The sequence below is a fragment of the Orbicella franksi genome, chromosome 7 (assembly GCF_964199315.1).
Source record: "Orbicella franksi chromosome 7, jaOrbFran1.1, whole genome shotgun sequence".
Lineage (NCBI taxonomy): Eukaryota > Metazoa > Cnidaria > Anthozoa > Scleractinia > Merulinidae > Orbicella > Orbicella franksi.
The window spans coordinates 25024895-25045739 of NC_138151.1; the positions used below are offsets into that span (position 1 = coordinate 25024895).

A 20845-nucleotide genomic window follows, 5' to 3' on the forward strand; every position below is an offset into this window, starting at 1 on the left:
CCTCTTTACTCAAAATTTTCCTACCAAATTGGAAATGTGGCTAATCTGTGAGAACATCTAGACTACATGCTGTAAATTGGCATAAATTAACACTTTCCATCGAAAGTAAGTCTGTATAGCAAACTAGTAACTTAAACTTCGTAACACAATACCAGAGTATGTGTTGATCATTAGGTAAATTCTAAGTTTGGCGGCTTACGCGGGTTTACGTTCAATGAATCAATGAATGTAAGCTTATTTACAAGACGTAAAACATCTTTCTTAAGACTGTACTTTTGATTTATTTTGATGTCTTTCGAAAAACTTTTTTTCCAAAATTTGCGTTCCCAAACTTGAGATGCAGCTTACAGTCTGTATCTACCAGTGTGGCTTATCCAGTTGTGTTTACAGTAAGTACTGTCTAGGAGAAGTAGAAAGTACATGTAAGTCATAATTCAAATTGGAAACTATAATGACTGACTTGGATTTAAGGGAGCCTTAAAGAATTGAGGCATAATTTTATACTGCGGCCTGTAGTGACAGGCTTCAATCCAAGAAATCCTTAAAAATGCAAAAGGTTTTCAAAAGAACTGTCTGTCAATTTATAGACAGTGTCTATCTGACCATTTAGATTTTTTTTATACTGCTACTTGTAAGACCCATGCACAAGTTAGTCTGCTGGCAGCCAGTTTTTTTCTCTACGGGTCACTAGGACGAGTGTTTAGTCATCGCGAACTAAGGGCAGTATGGCAGTGGCCGAGTGGGGAAGAAGGCGGGACAAGGACGGTATGGCCGAGTAAGGATGAAGGCGAGACGAGAAAAAAATGTCTGCAGACTTTCTGGATACTCATTTTAGCTTTTTCAAACCCTCCGTCAGCCCAGCAACGGAGTGCCTGATTGGTTAATATGTGCTCGATGACAGATAGTTGATAGAAGGGTAAACAAAGTGTCACAAGTTTCGTGCGAAGCATAACAAAGAGTCTCGCGCGATGCAATGGCACATCACCCCGATTATCAATGCAATACACCAACACTGCGGTAAAATGCACTGCGCATGAGTACAAATTTTAGCTTCCAGTGAATTATGCATTTCCGGTTATGTATTAAAATCCAGTGTAAACAAGATAAAAGCCCGTACCGTGAAGTTTGATGACGAAAAGTGAGAGTTAGAAAAAGAAAGTAGGGGAAAGGTTTGTCTCGTTGAAAAGTTTATTTTTCATTTAAGTTTCAAGCGCTTGCACCAAGGGGTTTGGTGTCTGCACCAACAACAAAATATGAGAGAATTTCAGGTGCGTTCGCACTCGGCAAGAGGAATTTTTTTATGAAGTTCTCCTTGTTGCGTTGGTTTGGTTGTGTGGTTCCTTCGCACAAACATGTGGCAAAGCCAACAAAAGCAGCCATAAATGTGCTGGCAAAAAAATGTCTTCTGTCTGAAGATTTAGCTAGAGCTGCTAAACTCCAAGTGGGCTCAACAGTTTGCCGAGTCCGTTGGTACGAAATACAGAAGAGCAACAACAGGTGCTCAGTTCGTAGAGAAAACCATCTGTGAGGCTTCAGGAAACCGCAAATTCCTGCAAGACTTTTTGCTGTCCTGGATGCCATAGGAACAACATGTCATGGGTACAAGCCAGGTACAAGGTGGTGCTACAAATGCTGTACCAGAGTGGACGAAGAAACAAGGTTTACCTCGCAACCTGACAGCAAGCTGCCAGTGTTACGAACTACTGATCAGGTCAGTTAATTAGACATCGGTTAATTATAATTGACATGCAGGTTCGCACTGCCTTGGATTGCTGCAAGGATTTTCGGAATCTCCTTACCAGGAAATTATTTGAAATTGAGGAGAAGGAAAGCATACTCTTTCAAAGATTTTTGTTGCAACACTAAACAAGTTGTAAAATACCCAAAAATTCATTTATATTTGATTATATTTCGTGTTAAATGATCCCAAGTCATACACATGTATAGTTCTCCACTAGGATGGAAATAAACAGACCTCAGATGACAAACTTCAAAAGGTACTTATAAAAAACGGTCATGTAGCAAAATGCCAAAAAAGTCTGTTAAATTAATTATTGCATGTTTCTTAACTAGAACAGCAGACACAGCTTTACCCAAAATAAATGTCAGTTCTATTAAAAATATAACGAAGTAAGATTACAAGACGTTTTACCTTTCTTCACATTTAACCCCTTGAAATGTAAGGACATAAAAGTGGTTCCAGTGAACTAACTTGCAATAATATCATTCCCTTTATAGATCTCAGAAAACAAACGCAATTCAAAGAGAAGAGGGATTATTTATCCAGCAACATGGGGCATCCAGAGATGTTATCAATTCTGGAAGAATTTTGTGTTTCAGCAGCAAGCCCAAGGGATGTGGATGGTTGAAAAAGCAGGCTAAAAAAGCAGGCTTCTCAGGGAGCGGCCAATGTTTGTAAACCTTCGGAATTCAAATGCACTTCAAGTGAGTTTAAAGTGCGGTAGTTTAAAATCTGAAAGCTGTAACTTTAAAATACTGTAAATTAAAAACTTGTCCAGTTAGTTGAACAGTCTTTTGTGTATGTATGGACAGGCTAGCAAAACAGTGGCGCATGAAGGAAACTTGTTATTGTCACATAGAAAATCTTATTAGTCACTGAAATGATTTTAAATATTAATAAATTTATTGTTTCAAATGAGTGAGTTACTACACAGTACTGTAATGGTGTTCTGGCTCTTATTACTGGCAATGTACAACTTGAAGACTCCTTTGACCTATCCATCCTGAATGAAAATCCAATGGTACCTCAAATTTCTCTGGCATTTTATTTAGAACGGCTCACCAAAAAAGTCAATCTTGCTGTTGTTGTAATCATGAATGAATGGCATGACCATCAGCCTGGTTCGACAAGAAACAACAACATAATAGTCATGGAGGGCCACTTACATGGTTAACTTGATGTCATGGCTAGCATAATCAGTGTTGATAAAGTAGAGGAACTACTTACATTGTATTTCTGTTAAACAGCAATTGTCTTCTCACTTTAATATTTACTACTCATTTTTGTGAAACAGCAGTTGTCTCCACTTTAATATTTGCTCCCTCACTTTTTGTAAATTATTATAGGGGTAGTATCATGGCTGACACATCCACATACATTTTAGCTTCAAAACCTTAGATAAGATGTTTATACTCTGAACCCTTCACATGTAATAATTACATTTATATCATAGCATGTGCGCTAGTCCTACCTAATTCCTATTTAGCCATCATAAATGAAATCTCTATATACAGAAGGTTATGCGTATATAACATGATGTCTGCAGTTTCAATTTAGCTGCAACATTTCTGTCAAGTTTAGTGCAAGTTCCTTTTGTTTAAGTTTCGGCAATGTGAAGATTATTCTGAACAATCCAAACTCTGCTTTGAACCTTTGACTTTTGCCAAGCTAAGATGTTTACTTAAACGTGAGTATTTAGACTTCGTTTGTCTACATTTTCATCGAGTTTTTTTGACTTTGTTTTCTTACATTTTCATTATAATTAATTCAAAGACTGAAGCGAACTTTTCATTGACAATTTTAGAAACCAGGTTAAGTGTTTTTGTTCAACCATTGCTCAACTGACTGTGGCGTGTTAGGATCCTAATGACCTTTGTTTTCCTGCAAGTACACTGTGAGAACTTTGTAGTCAATCGCAAGTAAAACAGTGTTTTAGCGGCCAATATGTTGTCGCCATATATGTTATAAAAGAATTGGTTCATGCTTTTAGCTGTGTGTATATTGAGTTATGGATGCATGTGGGAAATTTAGAGAGCACTCAAGAAGCTACATTTGCTCTCAGCTATCATCTCGAGCAACGCTTGTGCTTCTTTTGTGCTCTCCAAACTTCCCACATACATCCATAACTTGATACGCGCATGTTAAGTATGAACCAATTCTTTAGTAAAGGGTTGAGAGTATAAAAATCTTATCTAAGGTTTTGAAACAAAAAATGTGTTGTTTTTTGCAATCCACTCTGGGAAAGGATGATGCCATATTACCTGAGTGATCTTGGATTTTTGATCCAGATCCAGAATCTCAAAGGGCTCTAGTCAACCACACCTTTGTTTTGGTTTACATGTAAAAGTTTGGCTATGATACTTTATTCATGGCATGTTGAAATGAAGGAAATCTCTGCGAAACTACTAAAGATAATTATCACACCTTCAGGAACACAACTTATATTAAAGCAATAAGATTCCATTTGCCATGCAATATCAATCATTTTGATGACATTGAAAATGGCAGACTCTGTGTAAATAAGTTTTCACTATTTAACAAATAAAGAAGCCTAAGCTGTGTATTACACTGTGATAAAACGTGACGGGCATTTGAGAACACAAGGGAAATGTAGAAAACACGAGCTGCAGGGGAGTGTTTTCTACATATCTTGAGTGTTCTCGAATGATATGGAGGTAATGTGGCCAAAAATAATAAGACACACTTTTTCTATGTTTTATACTCTGATAAAACATGGGTTTGTGACCAATCAGAGCCAGCGCAGGGTCCTATCTACATTATAAACTCAATAAAATATGGGGTTTTGACCAATCACAGTGCACACAGGGTCCTATCTATATTATAATAAGTACTAGAAATTGAGAACCATGCTGTCGGAGAGAACTTCGTAATATGAAAGCTTATTAAAGTGGAGTGGTCAGTTCAGTATTTTCAGCATATATTTTGGTAATTAAGCTTAAGATAGCACGTCTCACGTAGTAAAGTAAAGTTTAAGTAACATCTCTTATGTATTATGAAGTTATTAAGTCTAGAGAGCTTAAATTAAGCGACTAAAGCTAAAGTTTAAGTTGATTTTGGACCCAAATAAATAATTTATTGTGCACTGTAGCTGGCCAAACATTTTTAAAATTAACTTATTGTTTGCAAAACATGAAATAAAAACTTCAAGAAGTAAGAAATTCTGAAAGTAAAATTGAAATTTATTTCCAAACCGAAAATTTGTATTTTCATGCCGGTGCTTGACTCTTACACGTAGTTCGAGTTTTAAGTGAGCTTCTCAGCTCTACAAGTTGAAATCATGAGGTCACTTTCATTATGAAATTTGTGATATTATAAGCTAAATAAAATAGATAAACGACAAATAGACTTTCGGGTCTCCTCTTCACTATAAAAAATAATTTAACGGATTTAATCTTGTAGCAGTTCAAGCAACGAATTGAAACAAACAGGCATAAATCAACAACACGAACTGACAAAAGGCTTACTAATCAGTAATGGCGGCCACTGCGGAGCATTTCCTAAAAGATCCAACGAACATTTCTAGTACCAGTAACTGCAACAAGTTATTGTCTACATACCTTTTTTTTGTGGTCCTTTTTTTCTGTCATCTGTGGCTGCTGATTCACAACAACAAGCTTGAACACCGCAAGGCGAACAAAACAATAATCTGAGCAACTGAACATGTGTAAACCGGAAATGCCGAAGTTGACGCATGCGCATACGTTTTGCCGCGGTGTTCAATACACCGATTCAGGCTATTACCCGAAGTTGCATGAAAGTGAGGCCTAAGGGCCTTCGAAAAGGTGCCAATCTCAACACATATGGCGGACCAAAGGGACAGAAATAAAATCTGTCACAAATGCTGCGCTGCAGTGCTATGTAAAAATCGTTTTCATAATCGGAAGGACCTCATTTTCCACGCTTTTCCATGCCACCAAAGTCAGAGAAAAATATGGATGGTAAGGATGAAATGTAGCAACAAAAAATTCACTTCTAATACATCACTCTTCTGCTGTTCTGAACATTTCACTTCGAACGATTATAAAAAATCTTTAACTGACAGTAGACATGATCTTGTTAGGAATGCAGTTCCTTCTATTTTTCCTTGGACGGCCGGTGGATCATGACAAAGGGAGTGAGGGATCCAAAAGAGCAAATGTTCGTGACGGTGAAAAACATGGACTATCAGTTGCTGGCCCATTGGAAATGAAGCATCTTCAGATGCAGTGCATTCTACTTCAGAGAACACCCATAGAGAAAAAGAGTCAGAAAACAAACCGCAAGAGAGAGAGACTTACTTGTCGCGATTTGCAAACTCACTGAAAAGTTATCTCTTTCAAAATTCTCCCTAGAACGTTTTAGCTCCAATGATGACGATGTATTTTTCTACACAGGATTTGAGTCTTACGAAGCCTTGATAGCATTCTGGAACTTTGTGAAACCGAGTGCTGAGTCGCTACTTAGTTGAAACCAGGTACGATTCAAAGTAAATGGAGACTTTCCAGACACCGCATTTGCTTTCTTACAAGGTCAGAAGAAAGAACAACAACGAAAACGAGAAATACAACCAATTGGTCAGGTTGTGGCTGTTTCTGACAAGGGTTGGACGTGGATTATTTGAGTGTGACTTGGTGCATAGATTCAACGTGTCTCTAGGCACTGTGTCTGATATTGTTATCACTTGGGCAAACTACCATACTACTGTTGGGTAGTCTGCCTGTATGGCCTTCAAAAGAGAAGGTAAAGCAGCACTTACCAGAATCATTTAAGGGAAGATATGAAAATGTAGAGGAATTCTTGATTGCACTGAACTGAAATGTGAATTACCCAAGGATTGTCAGAAGCACTCAGAAATGTATTCTGACTACAAGTCGCATGACACCTTTGAGGGGCTGGTTTGCATTTCACCAAGTGGCTGGACTGCCTTTGTGAGCCAATTACATCCAGGAAGGATAAGTGACAAAAAAATCATACAAAGAAGTGATTTTTCTCAATTCATTGAAAAAGGAGATCAATATCTTGCTGAAAAAGGCTTTGAAATCTATGAACTGATTGCCCTTAGAGGGGGGAGTCTGTATATTCCTCCAAAGAGATTTTCTGCATCTGACCAGTTTATTGAAGGCCAATGTTTTGAAACAATGAGCATAGCCAATGTAAGAATACATGCTGAAAGAGGAATAAAGTGGATAAAGGCTTGGAATGTTTTCAATCAAGTTCTGCCTCTCCAGCTTTGGCTCCATAAATCAGATCTGGACTGTGTGCATTGTTAGTCAACTTTCAAAATCCAATCATTTCTATTTGAAATAACTATTTAACACCCTTTAGTACTTCTAGTTTGTGCAGAATTTTGTATTTGAAGAACACTTAAACACAACATCAAGCTAAAAGCATTCAAATCCTCAGACAATAACACAGTAGTTTTATAGTGCTGCAAGTTTCTTTAAGAACTCACTTTGAGGCTTGCTTTTTCTCATGTTAAGTTTTGATTTTTGCTGACAGTGCTCAGCTCTAGTCATTGGAGTTTCTTGTCTTTAATATATTTCTGATGAACGGTAAGTAATCTTGGTTCTATTTCATCTTGCCATCTTGATGAGAATGTGACCTTTAGAACCAAAATGGAAAATCTTAAGTTGGTAAAAATAACGAAATCAGTCAATGGAAGCTTAGTGATTTCCATCTGCATCTGGGACTGAAACCGGTATTTGTGTTTTTCTTTCACTTCACCACCTGTTTCTTTTTGATGATCCTTGATGGCAACCTCTGGTGAAACATCCTGCTTTGACTCGAGGCATTTTATTTGGACATTTCTTATCTCAGTATTACCATATTGGTAGTGAACTGTTGCAATTACTGTCTATATCCACAATTAGGCTAACTTTTTGAATTGTGACTGCTTTTACATCTGGCAATGTTAACAGGTGCTCTTTGTTCAAAGTTGCTACAACTGGCTCATTTTCAATACCATATATCATACCTTTACTTTTATAATTAAGGCCTTCAGCTTGTAAATAGCTCGCATTCTTGAGAGGTTTCCCTTTTGTTGTTATTATTTTAATGAGGCTTTCTGGTATCTTTGACCTTTGGCTGTTAATATGAGAATAGACATCTTAACAGATACTAGCAGTTATCCTATTTTGGTTTTGTTCAAACCAAACAGGATTGACTGATTGCCCTCTCTTTGCATTGTCAATCTGCTTTTGCTCATCTGTAAGTGTTTCAACAAATGTTTCAAATTATGTTGACTCTTGTTGAACTTGTGTGAGGGGCAAATTATCTGTTGATTGCAACCTTTCTTGTACTTGGGAGCAGTCTTGGGAAACTGGTTCTCCATTACAAGGGGATATTTGAAGATCAGGAATATCTGCCATATGTGATTCCCCTTGTACCAGAGAGGAGGGATTAGATGTCCCATCGTTTGATTGTGCCTGTAGTAGTAGGTGGTGGGTCGAATAGATACCGGCACGGCTACCTCGCCGGCTCGGCAGCCTCCCCGTCTTGGTATCCGTGCCAGTATCTATTCGACCCACCAAGGTCGACAAACACTTTAGCAGCCTCACCGGCCCGCAAAAATTTCTATTGGAACATTTGCGGTTACCCATTATCACCTAAAGAATGTTGGCTGAATCAGAAAACCCTATTGGACCGACTAACCAATTAGTCTTCGTCATAAGAAGAAACATCCACAGTTTTTTCTTCAAAGGCTTGTGAAATGGCAAGCTGCTTCCCTGTGGGCCTCCAGATTGTGAGATTCCCTCAGGCGCCCGCGCGTGCGAACCATTCATCAAGGCCTACACCAACGGTTACATCTTACAATGCTTGTGTGACTGCAAGAATGGTAAACCATTATTATGAATATATACCAAAAACAAAATTTGACCTGGACAAAAGGGCTCAAAATTTGCCAGTATCTATTCAATCCACCACCTACTACTGTCACACGCCCTGGCAAAAATTATCTATTTGAACATTTGCGGGTACTTTTTATACACAAAAAGCATGGCTGAATCAGATGAGCTGACTCCCCGAGAAAAGAAACATTTTTGCAACAAGGAGGGTGGCAAATATATCGCAGTCGACGGTAAGTCATTAAAAAATCAACAAGTGTGTGGTCTTTTCGTGATTACCCTTGTGAAGCGTGTGGTAAAACATTCAAGCAATGTCACACACTTCACACCCACAGAAAATACCACTGTAAAAGGTTGGAAACAGAAAAAATAGCAAAAGAAGAATGTCCAAAGTGTGGCAAAATGGTGCACAAAACGATGATTGGCCAACACAGAAAAAAACCGGTGCCCAAAACCAAGAAGAAATCAAGTAAACATTCAAGCCCTACCTGTATATATTAAAAAAAAGAAAAAAAAAAAAAAACATGGCTCGCGGCAGAAAAGGGCCGGTTGGTCGAAGCCAAAAGAAGCCAAAACTTCGCAAAGACAAACAAAGAAGAGGAGATAAGTGTGGTGTTTTGGCATGCCGAATCATGATAATATATAGATTTAGCCAAGCCTAAAAGCGTAGCTCCTGATTCCAAAAATTAACCATAAAGGAAAAAAGTATTTGTTTTTCTTGGATCAGAAATTCAAAATATGATTAATTATGAGCATGTAATTGTTCAGCGTGTGGTTTTGCTATTCTTTCCAGTTAAATTTTAACAAACTATACCCACTATTAGCGTAACTTAAGATTGTAAAAACTACTTACGCAGTACATCAGGGACATTCCAAGGGACAATTGTACATGGAATATATCAGAAGGAAAGTCCACAACGCACAAGAGGTTAATTTGCACCAAAATTTTGCCTTTGCGCGTACTCCATCTTTAAGCCTGCGATTGAAAAACCTGTACCTGGTCAGCTGCCAACTTTAAAAAAGACGAGACCTCAATGAGTTCTAAACCTGAGCACGCGATATGGTCACATGATACTGGTCAGTGGATACCTTGTTTTGACAGCTCTCAATAAACCATGGCAAGGATGAGTAATCTCAAAGATGCACCTATATAGGTTAATGGTGCTATCTTAATTTTCAAGGTATTGGGCTTGGCGCACGGACAGTCACGTGACAACCAAAATTCTTAGATCAATGGGTTACATAATTTTCGAAGGCATGGGGCTCCACTCGTACACGGGAACTCCCCTATAATGAGATTCATTCCCTACCACTCGAGAACTGTTACTGGATTACCTTTAATTATTATTATTTTTTAATTAAATAACGCCAAAAATCAAATTATAAGGAAGGAAGCAATATCAGGAAGCTATAAGTATTTTACATTCCCTTTACATTTTGGGTAACCCACTGAAAGGTTATGAGGCATTGGTACATTGGTCAGCCAAGCCAAGATATGTTTGAATAGACACATCAATAACATTACGGCAGAATGGATAAACAATAATTATATCCTATTAATATACCAACATAATTTACAAAAAAAAGTTATACTGTACTACAGTTTGATCCCACTAATTCGAACTCGGCCATTTTAAATTCCCCGTTATTTCGAACTCAAAGCCATATCCCTAATGGATTTGCACTCAAGTCAAATGCTATTAGCTAGTTCAAACAATTTTTTGTTTCTCACGAGGATTCAAAATGGCAGGGTTCAACTGTATATAAAAACAAAATTGTGTGCGGAACTTTATTGCCCTTTTATTTCTTCCAAAAAATTATAACTAATCAAAAATTTAGGGCAAAAAATCTTTTCTCTTTTTTTTTTTTGTGTGAAAAATGGCATTTTTATATATAAGAATTTAGGATGAGGGGCCTAGTTCTCTGTAATAAAAATATCAACATCATTTAGATGCATATAAAAAAAATTAAGGGCAAAGAAGTTCTTGCCCCATCCAGTTTTCTGTAAAAAAAAAAAAAAATGTATATATCATTTACATACATGTAAAACATTTGAGGTGAAGAAGTTCTTGCCCTGCCCAGTTCTCTAAAACGCAATACCATTTACATACAGATAAAAATTTTAAAGCAGAGAAGTTCTGGTCCTGCCCAGTATCCTGTAATAAAAATATCATTTACATCCATATAAAAAAAAAATTAGGGCAAAGAAGTTTCTGCCCTGCCTGAGTTCTCTGTAAAAAAATATCATTTGTATCCATATAAAATTCAGGGGGAGGAAGTTCTGGGCCTGCCCAGTTCTTTGTAATAAAAATATCATTTACATACATATAAAAAAAATTAGGGGGGAAGAAGTTCTCGCCCTGTCCCGTTCTCTGTAATAAAAATATCATTTACATACTTGTAAAAAATTTAGGGAGAAGAAGCTCTCACCCAGCACAGCTCTCTGTAATAGAAATATCATTTATACACATTTGTTATATGGCTTGTGTTTTTAGCCAGTATAACGTGTGCTCTGATTGACTAATTCTAGGGCATTATTCTCCCATAAAATAGGACGAGAAAAACATTTCAATTGAACGTTGTTTGCCGTCGATAAACAAGGAGAATGTAGAATTCTTTTAATATGCATTGACCTTGCTGTCGCTCGATCAATACTGCTGGGTCTTGGTTTAAGATTTTCCTGTAAAGACAGTTACAGGTTACGCATTACAGTTAAGTAAGTAGTTAATGAAACTATTAGGGCAAACAAGAGGGGGGATGTATGTAAATGATATTTTTATTACAGAGAAATGGACAGGGTGAAGATTTCTTCACCCTAAAGTTTGTATAAGCATATATTAAATGATATTTTAATTTACACTGTTCGTTACTGAATGTAGCCCTTTGTACAGAATACGTCACTGTACATAAACCAAAGCCAGATATGTAAATCCCATAAACCTCTCAAAAGGAAAATAGGAGCCATGTGCCGTCGACCAAATCAAGTAGAAAATCAAAATCAAAGTAGAGCTTCTTGTGCAGACAGAGTTTATATGCATAATTTCGACATTTCAACTAAGGTTTTCACCAAACCGAACTAACTGGACAAGAGGAAATCTAAATAAACACAATATGCATATATCACTACATCTGAATATCAAATAGCAAATCCCATTTTAATGAAGCCTGGATGACCGAAATTATCAACGAAAGGATACAAATTCAAAGTAAAGACAAGAAATCCATTTAGAAGCCTGAAAACGACACTCCAGAAGTTGAAAAACTTGCAGTGCTAAAGTTTAATAATTATTCACGCTTATGCATGGATTTGAATATTATATTTGCCGACAGCTTTGCAGTCATTTTATCGGCGGTGGCTTTACCAGTCTTTAACCTCCAAGCATTTCACCATACGGAATAAATTGAACTAACTAAACGAGGGAATTCCATACTTTATAAACACAACTTGCAGATCACCACAAACAAGCAAATTTGGTTGGCTTCGACTTAAAATGGTTTATTGACCTTTCTTGGTTTCCAGCAACAGAGGAGGAAATTTTAGCAGTCTATGAAGCGAGCGCCTGTGAAAAAAAGATTCCAAACTTGCCTTGCAGTGTTTACAAATAAGCTTACAGTTTTATTATTTTTAGACGTGAGGTTGTAGTCTGTGAGGTTAGCAAAAACAATTTGTCTACAATATGCAACTTACAACAACTTCCACAGAGCGACGCAATTGTTATTATTTAGCGATGAGCGAAATTAAAATGATGTACAGTAATTAAAAAAAAAAAATGTCTCGCAGCATGACCTCAAGTTAAGAAGACTTTGAAAAAAACCTATTGAAAATAAGGCAACTTGATAATTTGTAGAGAAAACACTTGAAAACAACACAACAATAGATTGGTCGCTTACCCCAAGTTCGGCCACTGGCTAAGTCTTTCAGGTAGAAACTTGCAGCAAAAGTAGTGAAGACTGAACTAAACTAATCTTTTTCGATAGATCAACGAATCACCATCTTTTCTGCTGTATTTAGTATTTTGCAATTTCTCTAAACACAGTAAACATCATGAGACTTTCCTTGCACAGCTACACATCTCGACACGCGAATTAACTTGGGAAGTTCTGTAGTCTTCTGAGACAATTTGTCGGCCATTTTGCCTCCTTTCTCAAGCTCTCGCTAGCCCTGCTTCATGGCATTGCTCGGTATTCTTTCATCTACTTTTCTCCCAGCCCTGACTCGATCTAATTTACGGCATTGTTCAGTACTGTTTCGCCTCCTTTCTCTAGACCTCGTGGCGCCCGCTCTCTTTCGAGATCTTTTACCAATAATTCTTGCTCCCAATTATTTTCTTTCACTTTCTGCCTAAGTTAAACCCTCTCTTAAAACATTAAATTATCAACTCCGCTATCGTTTGTTGACATAACAATATAGCAATGAGGTTTCATCCCACCAAGAGAAGATTGCATTCTTGCGCTACCCCATTCAGGTTACCTTGAGACTCCCCTCCCCTCCCCCAGAGTCTGTGCGGAGGGACAGACGGACGGACATCGTTCCTACGGTGATGTAATGACCAAATTTACTCAGCTTGATAGGTTACCAAAATTTCTAAGGAATGGATGCTCCGCTGGCACGCCTTTGTTGCACGGCAGCTCTGCTAAAAATTTATCATTCTTACAACAGAATTTTGTTGACGGCATGAAACTGATGAATCCAAAGCAACTTGCTGGCTTTCTTCTAAAAAATAGCTCCACGTGACAATATTTTGTCACGGGCTGGTTATTCACCTCTTCGTGAAAAGCTTGCGATTCTTGTTTCCACAGGAAATCAAAAGAATCTATTGGCGTGCACCTGACACACGAGCAGGTGAAGCTGTTCACTGACAAAGAGGTTGAAAAGTACTACAAAAGTTACGAGAGGTACGTGGGCACCAAGACCACTAAAACCTTGCTTGAAAGCTTTCTGGCGATGACCACGAAGGCGGTTGGCATGGTTGTGTGGGTCAAAGGTTCTGGCACTCTGAAAAATGAGCTGAAAAATGGTTACATCATCACCAAAGAGTTATCTGGTGTGGCAGGAGACCTTGCGTTGAGATGTGGGGGATTGCTCGTGGCAGCCAACGCGGTGCTGATCATAACAAAACATATCGATTTTAGTTCTTCGCAGCACCACCCTTCTTGTGATGCAGATGGGTATCCACTTGATGGTGTTGATGAAGTCTAAGTTGTTGAGTAAACTGCTGAATAATTGGTCAGCATTGGCCAGCAATTTCTCAATTAAATATTTTTTGTTCACAAGATATAATGGCACATTCAAAAAACATGCAAACTGCAGGACCGCAGCCTGAGGCGAGTGGACAGGTGACTTCAAAAATACCAACCATGAACCGGCGAAAAACCCGAAGCGGGTGGTTGCGGGCAAAGCTGTGGCTGAGAAAACAAGACAGGAGCGCAAAGCACAAAAAAGAGCCGCTGAAGCTGTTGGCTCGTTGCAGATAATCAGTTCAAAGGGCCGGGAAAAGAAACTGCCCTTGACTCTGTGGGTCTGGGTGAAGAGTCAGCTGAAGACACAAAAAAACGTTCTCACCACCACTCAATGGTGCTATCATCAGCATTTTCGTTTCAATCATTGGGATCTAGTATAAATGCGAAGAGATAAAAAAGGTTTTCAGTTCACAGCCCACCCCTCCTCCCGCACCTGTTGACAGGAACACGAATGAAATGCCTCTTCAAAGAAAAAAAGGCCTCTGCCCATGGATTGAAAAAGTAATTAAAGTTTTGCCTTATTCATATATCTGCACGAAGAGGAAGGATAAAACCAAAATGAGACGTCCAACAAGTTTTCATCAGCACTGCTGCTATTTTTGGAATAGGGCTGTTTTGGTTTAACTTCAATGGAAAGGTTTTCAAAACAGTATGCCATCTCATGTCTGCACCCTTCTGGGAAGAAGAAGAAAAAAAGAGCACAGGTCTGCCACAGAGGAAGAGCGCACCTCTGGCGCAGAGAAAGAGCAACCCTCTGATGCAGAGAAGGAGCACATATGCGATGCTTGTGGATTAGAAGCTTTTGAGGCATACCCCTGATGTGGTTTTTAGCTTGCAAATTCAAAAAATGCGACTTCTACAGGCATGCATGCCTGAAAACAACAACCTCCTGAAAACGATCATTGATGCAGCCACTCTTACAGGCTTAGCAACCGGCATCGACTGGATTGGGAAAAAAAGGGTAAAAGAGAACTTCACCACTAACCCAGCAGCAGCGGCATGAACTATGCAAAGTTCACAGCTGCCATGATGCACAAAATTGCGGTGAAATGGTACCTCGAAGACAAGAATATTATTCCGACCTCTTTATAATTGAAAAAAAAAAAAGCATATTGATATCTTCAAATGGCTAGCATTTCGATGATGATCGGAGGTGTGGTTCTTAATGCCGCTGCTTTCACTGGCGGCAACTATCTTGCTAAATATTTGTCAGGCCTATATCAGAGACATCAGTTTCCAAAAGGAATGCTCTGTAAATTATAATAAGAACCCTGAATTTAGGTATTTTTAAATTATTTGATTACTCTTTTTATCGTTATTGCATATATTATTTTAGCTTTATGACATTTGTATTGTAAATTTCTGTTTCTCTTATTTAGATTTAGTAGTAGTAGGTCCACATCAGCTGTACAGTTGCTTATTTTAAACCTACTTATCAAATAAACGTATGTATGTATGTAGACGACAGCAGAAAGGCTGCGTTAGAAGAGAAAACGCGGCAGGAGAAAGCTCTTGAAGCTTATTAGGCTACTATGGCCAAATATTCGTGTGACTGCACCAAACTTCTTGATTGGATCGAAGCCAACGGGGAAATTACAGACCAAACAAAGCAGAACTTCAAACACTTATTACACGTTCAAACTCTATAACCAGGCCCACCCAGACCAGCAAATAAAACCTCCCAAAGAACCCCGATTCGCTGACTTTTATCAACCCAGTGAGCAGTAGAAACAAGGTGAGTTGCTTTTTGTGGGTGGCAGTGCGCTCGCTCCCGGCTATGCGGCTTTTCGTTTTTTTTTTTTTGAAGTGATGCTGTGTTACAATATCAGCTGCTCGGATGGACGCCAAGCTCGCCAAAGTTTACTACAGCCCCAAAGGCTACTGGAAAGGCATTGCTGCCATCAAAAAATTAGCGGACGTTACAAAAGAAACAGCCAAGCAGTGGCTCATCAAACAAGCTCTCTAGCGTGCCGCGCTACATTCCTTGCCCCAAATTCGACATATCAGTGCCTAACGCAGTCCACCAAGCGTACCTTCTTTTTCTGCCACACGACAAGCTTTCGCGTGGCTGCAAAGTTTACAAATGCACACTGACCATTGTTGACATCACTAGCTGTTACAAGGAAGCTGAGCCTCTGACCTCGAAAGACTCTGCTGAGGTTGCAAAGACTTTTTCAGTCTATTTACGAGCACAGCCTTCTGATGTGGCCTCAGCTGCTGCAGGTTGACCTTGGGCAGGAGTTCATGGAAAGCGTGACCAAAGAAATGGAAAACCACAAAACCCTCATTCAGCGTCGGCGACCTAACATTTACAGAGACCAGGCTATCATTAAACATTTTAACTGCACACTTGACAAGTGCTTGTTTGGTCATCAGTGTGCCGTGGAAATGCTGCTGCCTTTGGGCTGGTGATCAACTGTGTGGGTCAAAAGGCTACCCGATGTTGTTGCCGCTCTGAACAAAGAAGTCACACGCTTTACAGGCAAAAAACTTGCTGATGCTATCAAAGAGAAGGCTATTTCAGTAAGACCTTCCACTCCTTGCTCAAGGGCTGTTGGTGTGAACAGAGAAAAGCTCCCCTCCAGCGTGAATGTTTGCTATCTCTACCAGCCCGGTGAACTAGAAGGTGGAACTAAAAGAGCTACAGACCCAATCTGGTCTTTGCAAGTCCACAAGCTTGAAAGCGCTGTGACCAAACCAGATGAGCCTGTTTTATATTATTTGCATGATGGGCCTTAGTGGGTTTTTTTTTTAAGTGAAGAGCTGTTTGTTGTCCTGCCAAACACACAGCTTTCGGTGGCTCATGTTGTGTGAAACTCAATCGGCTCCGTGTGTATCCCGTCTGGGTACACCCAGCATTAGTCATATTAAGCGATCAACCCCAGTGGCCATCCACTTTGCTCCTCCAGAGCAAACCATATGAAAGCCTCTATTTTCAGCTCTATCGATGCTACTGTTCGACGCAGCTATGAAATGCTGCCAAGTGATGGCATTCTGCCACTTCTGCATGCCCTTTGTGCTGAACTTCTTGTTTTCGCTGTCTTGTTCATCAACATAGTAGCACTTTGGACATAGCGAAATCATCCGGCTGCCTTCACATTTGAGTTTAAACAGCCACGTCATACGCCCGCTCCACTTGTCCCAGGCAAGCCACTCGTTCTTTTTGGCCTCAAATTCTGCACGCAGCTGGGGGCGAATGATGTCCCCAAGCTGATCAGCAGAGATAGTGATGTAATTGCTGTCTGTGTCCATCTGTATCAGATTGTTTTCGCAGCAATGGAAATAGCCATCCAGGAAATCGTAATAGAACTCGAGCATTCTCTGTTTTGCCAGCTGATACACAGCAATTCCGATCTGAAACGGCCATTTGATCGTGATCCGTGACTTCCTGCTTTCCAGCTCATATGCTTGCCTGAGCTCGTCCAGATCGCTGAAGTATGCGCTTCACAACGCTCTGCCTACCACCTTCTCATCCTTTGTGTAGATCACGTTTCTTTGCCGCTCCAACGCGTCAATGAATTTCCCATAACCACTGTTTCCCAGCATTTTGAACACCTTGGCAACCAGCACTTTTCTCTTGTCTTCATGCCCGGTGCAGCGGGCTTCTGTCACCTGCTCCACAAACCAGGTGAAGATCTTCGTCGCCTGATAGTCAATCATGCGGTAAACAGCTTTGATGACTGTGCCATGTTCCGCATGCCAATGCAACAGTGGGGCATACAGCAACAGCTTTAGCACTGAGAACGCCCCTACCAGCTTTTTCCCGACATCTCTTTGTCTGCCGGTGCGCTGTAAGTCATCTTTCTTGTGTTGGGGCACCGCTTCGTTGGGAATCTGTTTGGTGAAGAAGAAAGGCAGCATTTCACCAAACTTCATCCACAGCTTTTTAGAGATTGCAATATCGACTTCTGCAACCCAAACCATGTTCCAGCTTTCAAGCGTTCTGTAAAGATCGATGCGGCGTCCGCCGGGTTTTGATAGTGTATGACCTGTTCATTACCACAAGGCATTTCTCTTAACATCGTCGACAGATAGAGCATGTTTGCGTCGTGATGATGCGCTTGCAGACTCTTGGTTGTTTAAACTGGTGCGGTCTTATGCATGTCACACCGGCCTCATGATGCCGCGTGGACACAAGACTTTGCCCTCCCACAACCGCTTCTTTCAACATTCCATAAACCTCTTTGCAAGGGCTGTAAAGTTCAGCCCCTCGCTGTATCGTGCCTCGTAAGAGGTAATGCAAGCTCATCCCTGGGAGGCTAGCTGCTTCTTTCAAAATGTCGAAGCCCTTAATCGCTGGAGAAAGCTCTCATCTTTTCCAGTGCTTCCAACCCTGGCGCAATGTCTAGATTGTTGTAGTAGTGCAGCCAATCTGCGAATGTTTGCATTCCTTTTTCTTTGAAGATTTTCTTGCACTCTTGGTATTCGTAAAGACTGAGGACATATGCACCCTTCAAACATGAATACCATGCTGGGTAATCTGGAAGCCCAGGATAATTTAGCTTTTCAGGACAATTGAACCACTCGTATGGAAGCCACGATTTCTGCACAGAACAACCGTAGGCTTTGACCCACTTTTCATACCTGGTTCCTCGGCTGAGATAGTTGAAAACGTCTAAAAACCGAAAACTGTTTGCATTCATAAACATCATCTTGTTTGCATTTTTACCGACTTTGACTTTGACCATTACGTCGGTCAGCAGCTCCACCGGATGCTCTTTGATCAGGTTGAGATTGTAACGACTGCAGTTGAAACCAAGGACAGGCACTTGGTCGCACCATTCAATTAGAACCTTCCTTTATCCAATTCATCAAGCGAGGTTTTTGGGATGTTTGGCATTGTTCTGAGTTTGAAGAAACTCTTTGCTAACTCTCTTGCAGCCTGTGTGCACCGATCAGGGCGCACCCCCTGATTCACAGGAATGCAGTGCCAGAGACACAAGTTGTTGTCAAAGGTGTCCAGCGAAACCATTCTTGATACACGCCTGGGTGCAAGGTTGCACAGCCAGACTGGCAATGGCCCCATGTCCAACAGCGCCTGCCTGTCAAGCACTGCTTTTAATTCAACGTTGAAGAACCTCACAAAAGTCCATTTAGTGTTAGGCCCCTCCATGTTGTCAGGATTTAACCGTTCATTCTCTTGTCGACTCAGCCATCTTTCTGCAACAGCAGAGTTGTTTATCCAAGGAGACCCTCTTTTTTGTTTATAGAAATCATACTCCTTCTATCTTCGTTATTCACAATGGCGCATGAGTAGAGGTTCCTTAGATAAAAGGTTGCGTTTACCCTTTCTCTCAATTTACCCATAATCAAAGGGGTGAGGTTTTGCGTCAATCTCCTGCTGAAAGTTAACCTCATGAAACGCCGCCCCTCTTCCACGCCCTCAAGCGCGTCATACAGCCTGAGGAGCTCTTTCTGGTAGTTAGTGATTGTTTGATTCCCATGAGGCGGATAAGGATCAAACTTTCAAGACCCTCTTTCCGTCTTTTATCTTTCTTCCTCCTAGGAGGCGCCATTGTTTTGCCGCCTTTAGAGGGTTTAAGTAGTTTCAGTAACGGCTGTTTCACTTTTTCAGGAATTGGTTCGTCCAAAATGTTTTGGACCACTTCGCGAAGCCACTGCCTTTCCATTTGGAGTATAAACGGTAACTGAAAATGTTCAAATAGACATTTTTGCAGCCGGCGAGGCTGCTGAGCCAGTGAGGTAACCATGCCGGTATCTATTTGACCCACCACGTACTACTCCTGTTCTTGCCCTTGGGTAGTTGGTGCGGGTGGGCAATTGCAGATTGGAGTCAAAGTTCTTTGAGCACTAGAGGGGCTGCTAGAACTGCAAGAAGTTACAGAAGTAAATCGCTGAAGTTGGTTGTGAATTATTAAACAATGGGCAACGTTTCCAACTATAGTTTTAACTGTTGAAATAGATCTTCCCTCTGGTAGCAATGCTGCAAAAGGTATTTTAGGATTTATGCTCTGAGGATCATTTTTTAGCTTTAACATACCATCTACAGCGAGTTTCGGAAATGGTCTCTGATCTAGGGTCATAAAATAGGGATTGCACACCTCTTGTTTTTCTCCCACGTAGGTCAGAGGCTTGCCTTGGCTTAACTATATTGTATGCCATCACAGGACGGAACTCAACTTCTCGCTTGTGCCCATTCCCCATTGTCTTGGTTTTGATGTACATTGTAGGCTCTCAACTCTAGAATTTGTGAGCTCTGACGTTTGTGTCATGTCCTCAAGCTTCCAAAGTACTGCCATCACATGGCAACAACATCCACTATTAGAAACAGGACACTGCTTGTCACACTTGGCTGCAACAATTTTGGGAGTTCCCTTCTGGTTAAGAACCAATTTTACCTGGTACTTAACATTCCCGTTATAGGAAGCCCAGCAGAGAGCGCGCAAATATAGAAGACTTTTCTCTACGTTGTGGTAAACTTGTAAATCATGCACAAAGCTCATCATACGAAGGCCCTTGTCATTTGAGTTTATCACAGCATCTGCATTGGCAAACTTCTTAACTGATTTTCCAGAGTTTTTAACTTGTTGAAAAGCGTCCATTGGTACAAATGGTGGTAAAGCAGAAAGGTCTTCTGAAAATAGCGTGGACTCGTCCGGTGGGAAGTTATCAAAAGGCGAATCACTTAAGCTTGTTTGCTTGAGCGTGTTACCTACTGAATCCTTTGACCACTTCAGTTTGTCAAGCTTTGCCTTTGTGTAGCTTCTGTCAGGATCAGGATCATAAACGTCCCTGTAGAAAGGGTTCAAATTGAAAAGAAAAGAGAAAAGCTACTTCAAAATAATCATTCTCTTGGGAAGTTTTACTTGTGGGGATGGTAAGCAGCTGCTTTATCGTTAATATGAAACACTTTTTTCTGTTTTATGCGGAAAAAAAGATTTGATTATGCAGAGGATGTGGATGGTAGCGAATTCTGCGGATCCGTACCACCACATCCTTTCAGATGCCCTGTAAATAATAAGTTTACCAGCAATTTGTCTTATTTATTTGCAGTACC

The 20845-nt window shown here is 40.1% G+C and overlaps 3 protein-coding genes across 3 annotated transcripts in view; 2 read left to right on the forward strand and 1 right to left on the reverse strand.

Annotated features, from left to right (window-relative positions):
- The window catches only part of LOC145492238 (uncharacterized), a 213475-nt gene that overhangs the window by 159061 nt on the left and 33569 nt on the right, over window positions 1-20845 (forward strand).
- Window positions 269-3098, forward strand: LOC145492521 (uncharacterized). The gene is made up of 3 exons (XM_081471988.1): window positions 269-1711; window positions 1959-1997; window positions 2239-3098. Exons 1-3 carry the CDS (start codon window positions 1596-1598, stop codon window positions 2417-2419), a joined length of 336 nt encoding a protein of 111 aa, XP_081328114.1. The 5' UTR covers window positions 269-1595; the 3' UTR covers window positions 2420-3098.
- LOC145492493 (uncharacterized) lies at window positions 10709-19198 on the reverse strand. The gene is made up of 3 exons (XM_081471950.1): window positions 15291-19198; window positions 12478-15042; window positions 10709-10742 (listed from the first exon to the last, which is right to left on the reverse strand). Exon 1 carries the CDS (start codon window positions 17749-17751, stop codon window positions 17272-17274), a length of 480 nt encoding a protein of 159 aa, XP_081328076.1. The 5' UTR covers window positions 17752-19198; the 3' UTR covers window positions 10709-10742; window positions 12478-15042; window positions 15291-17271.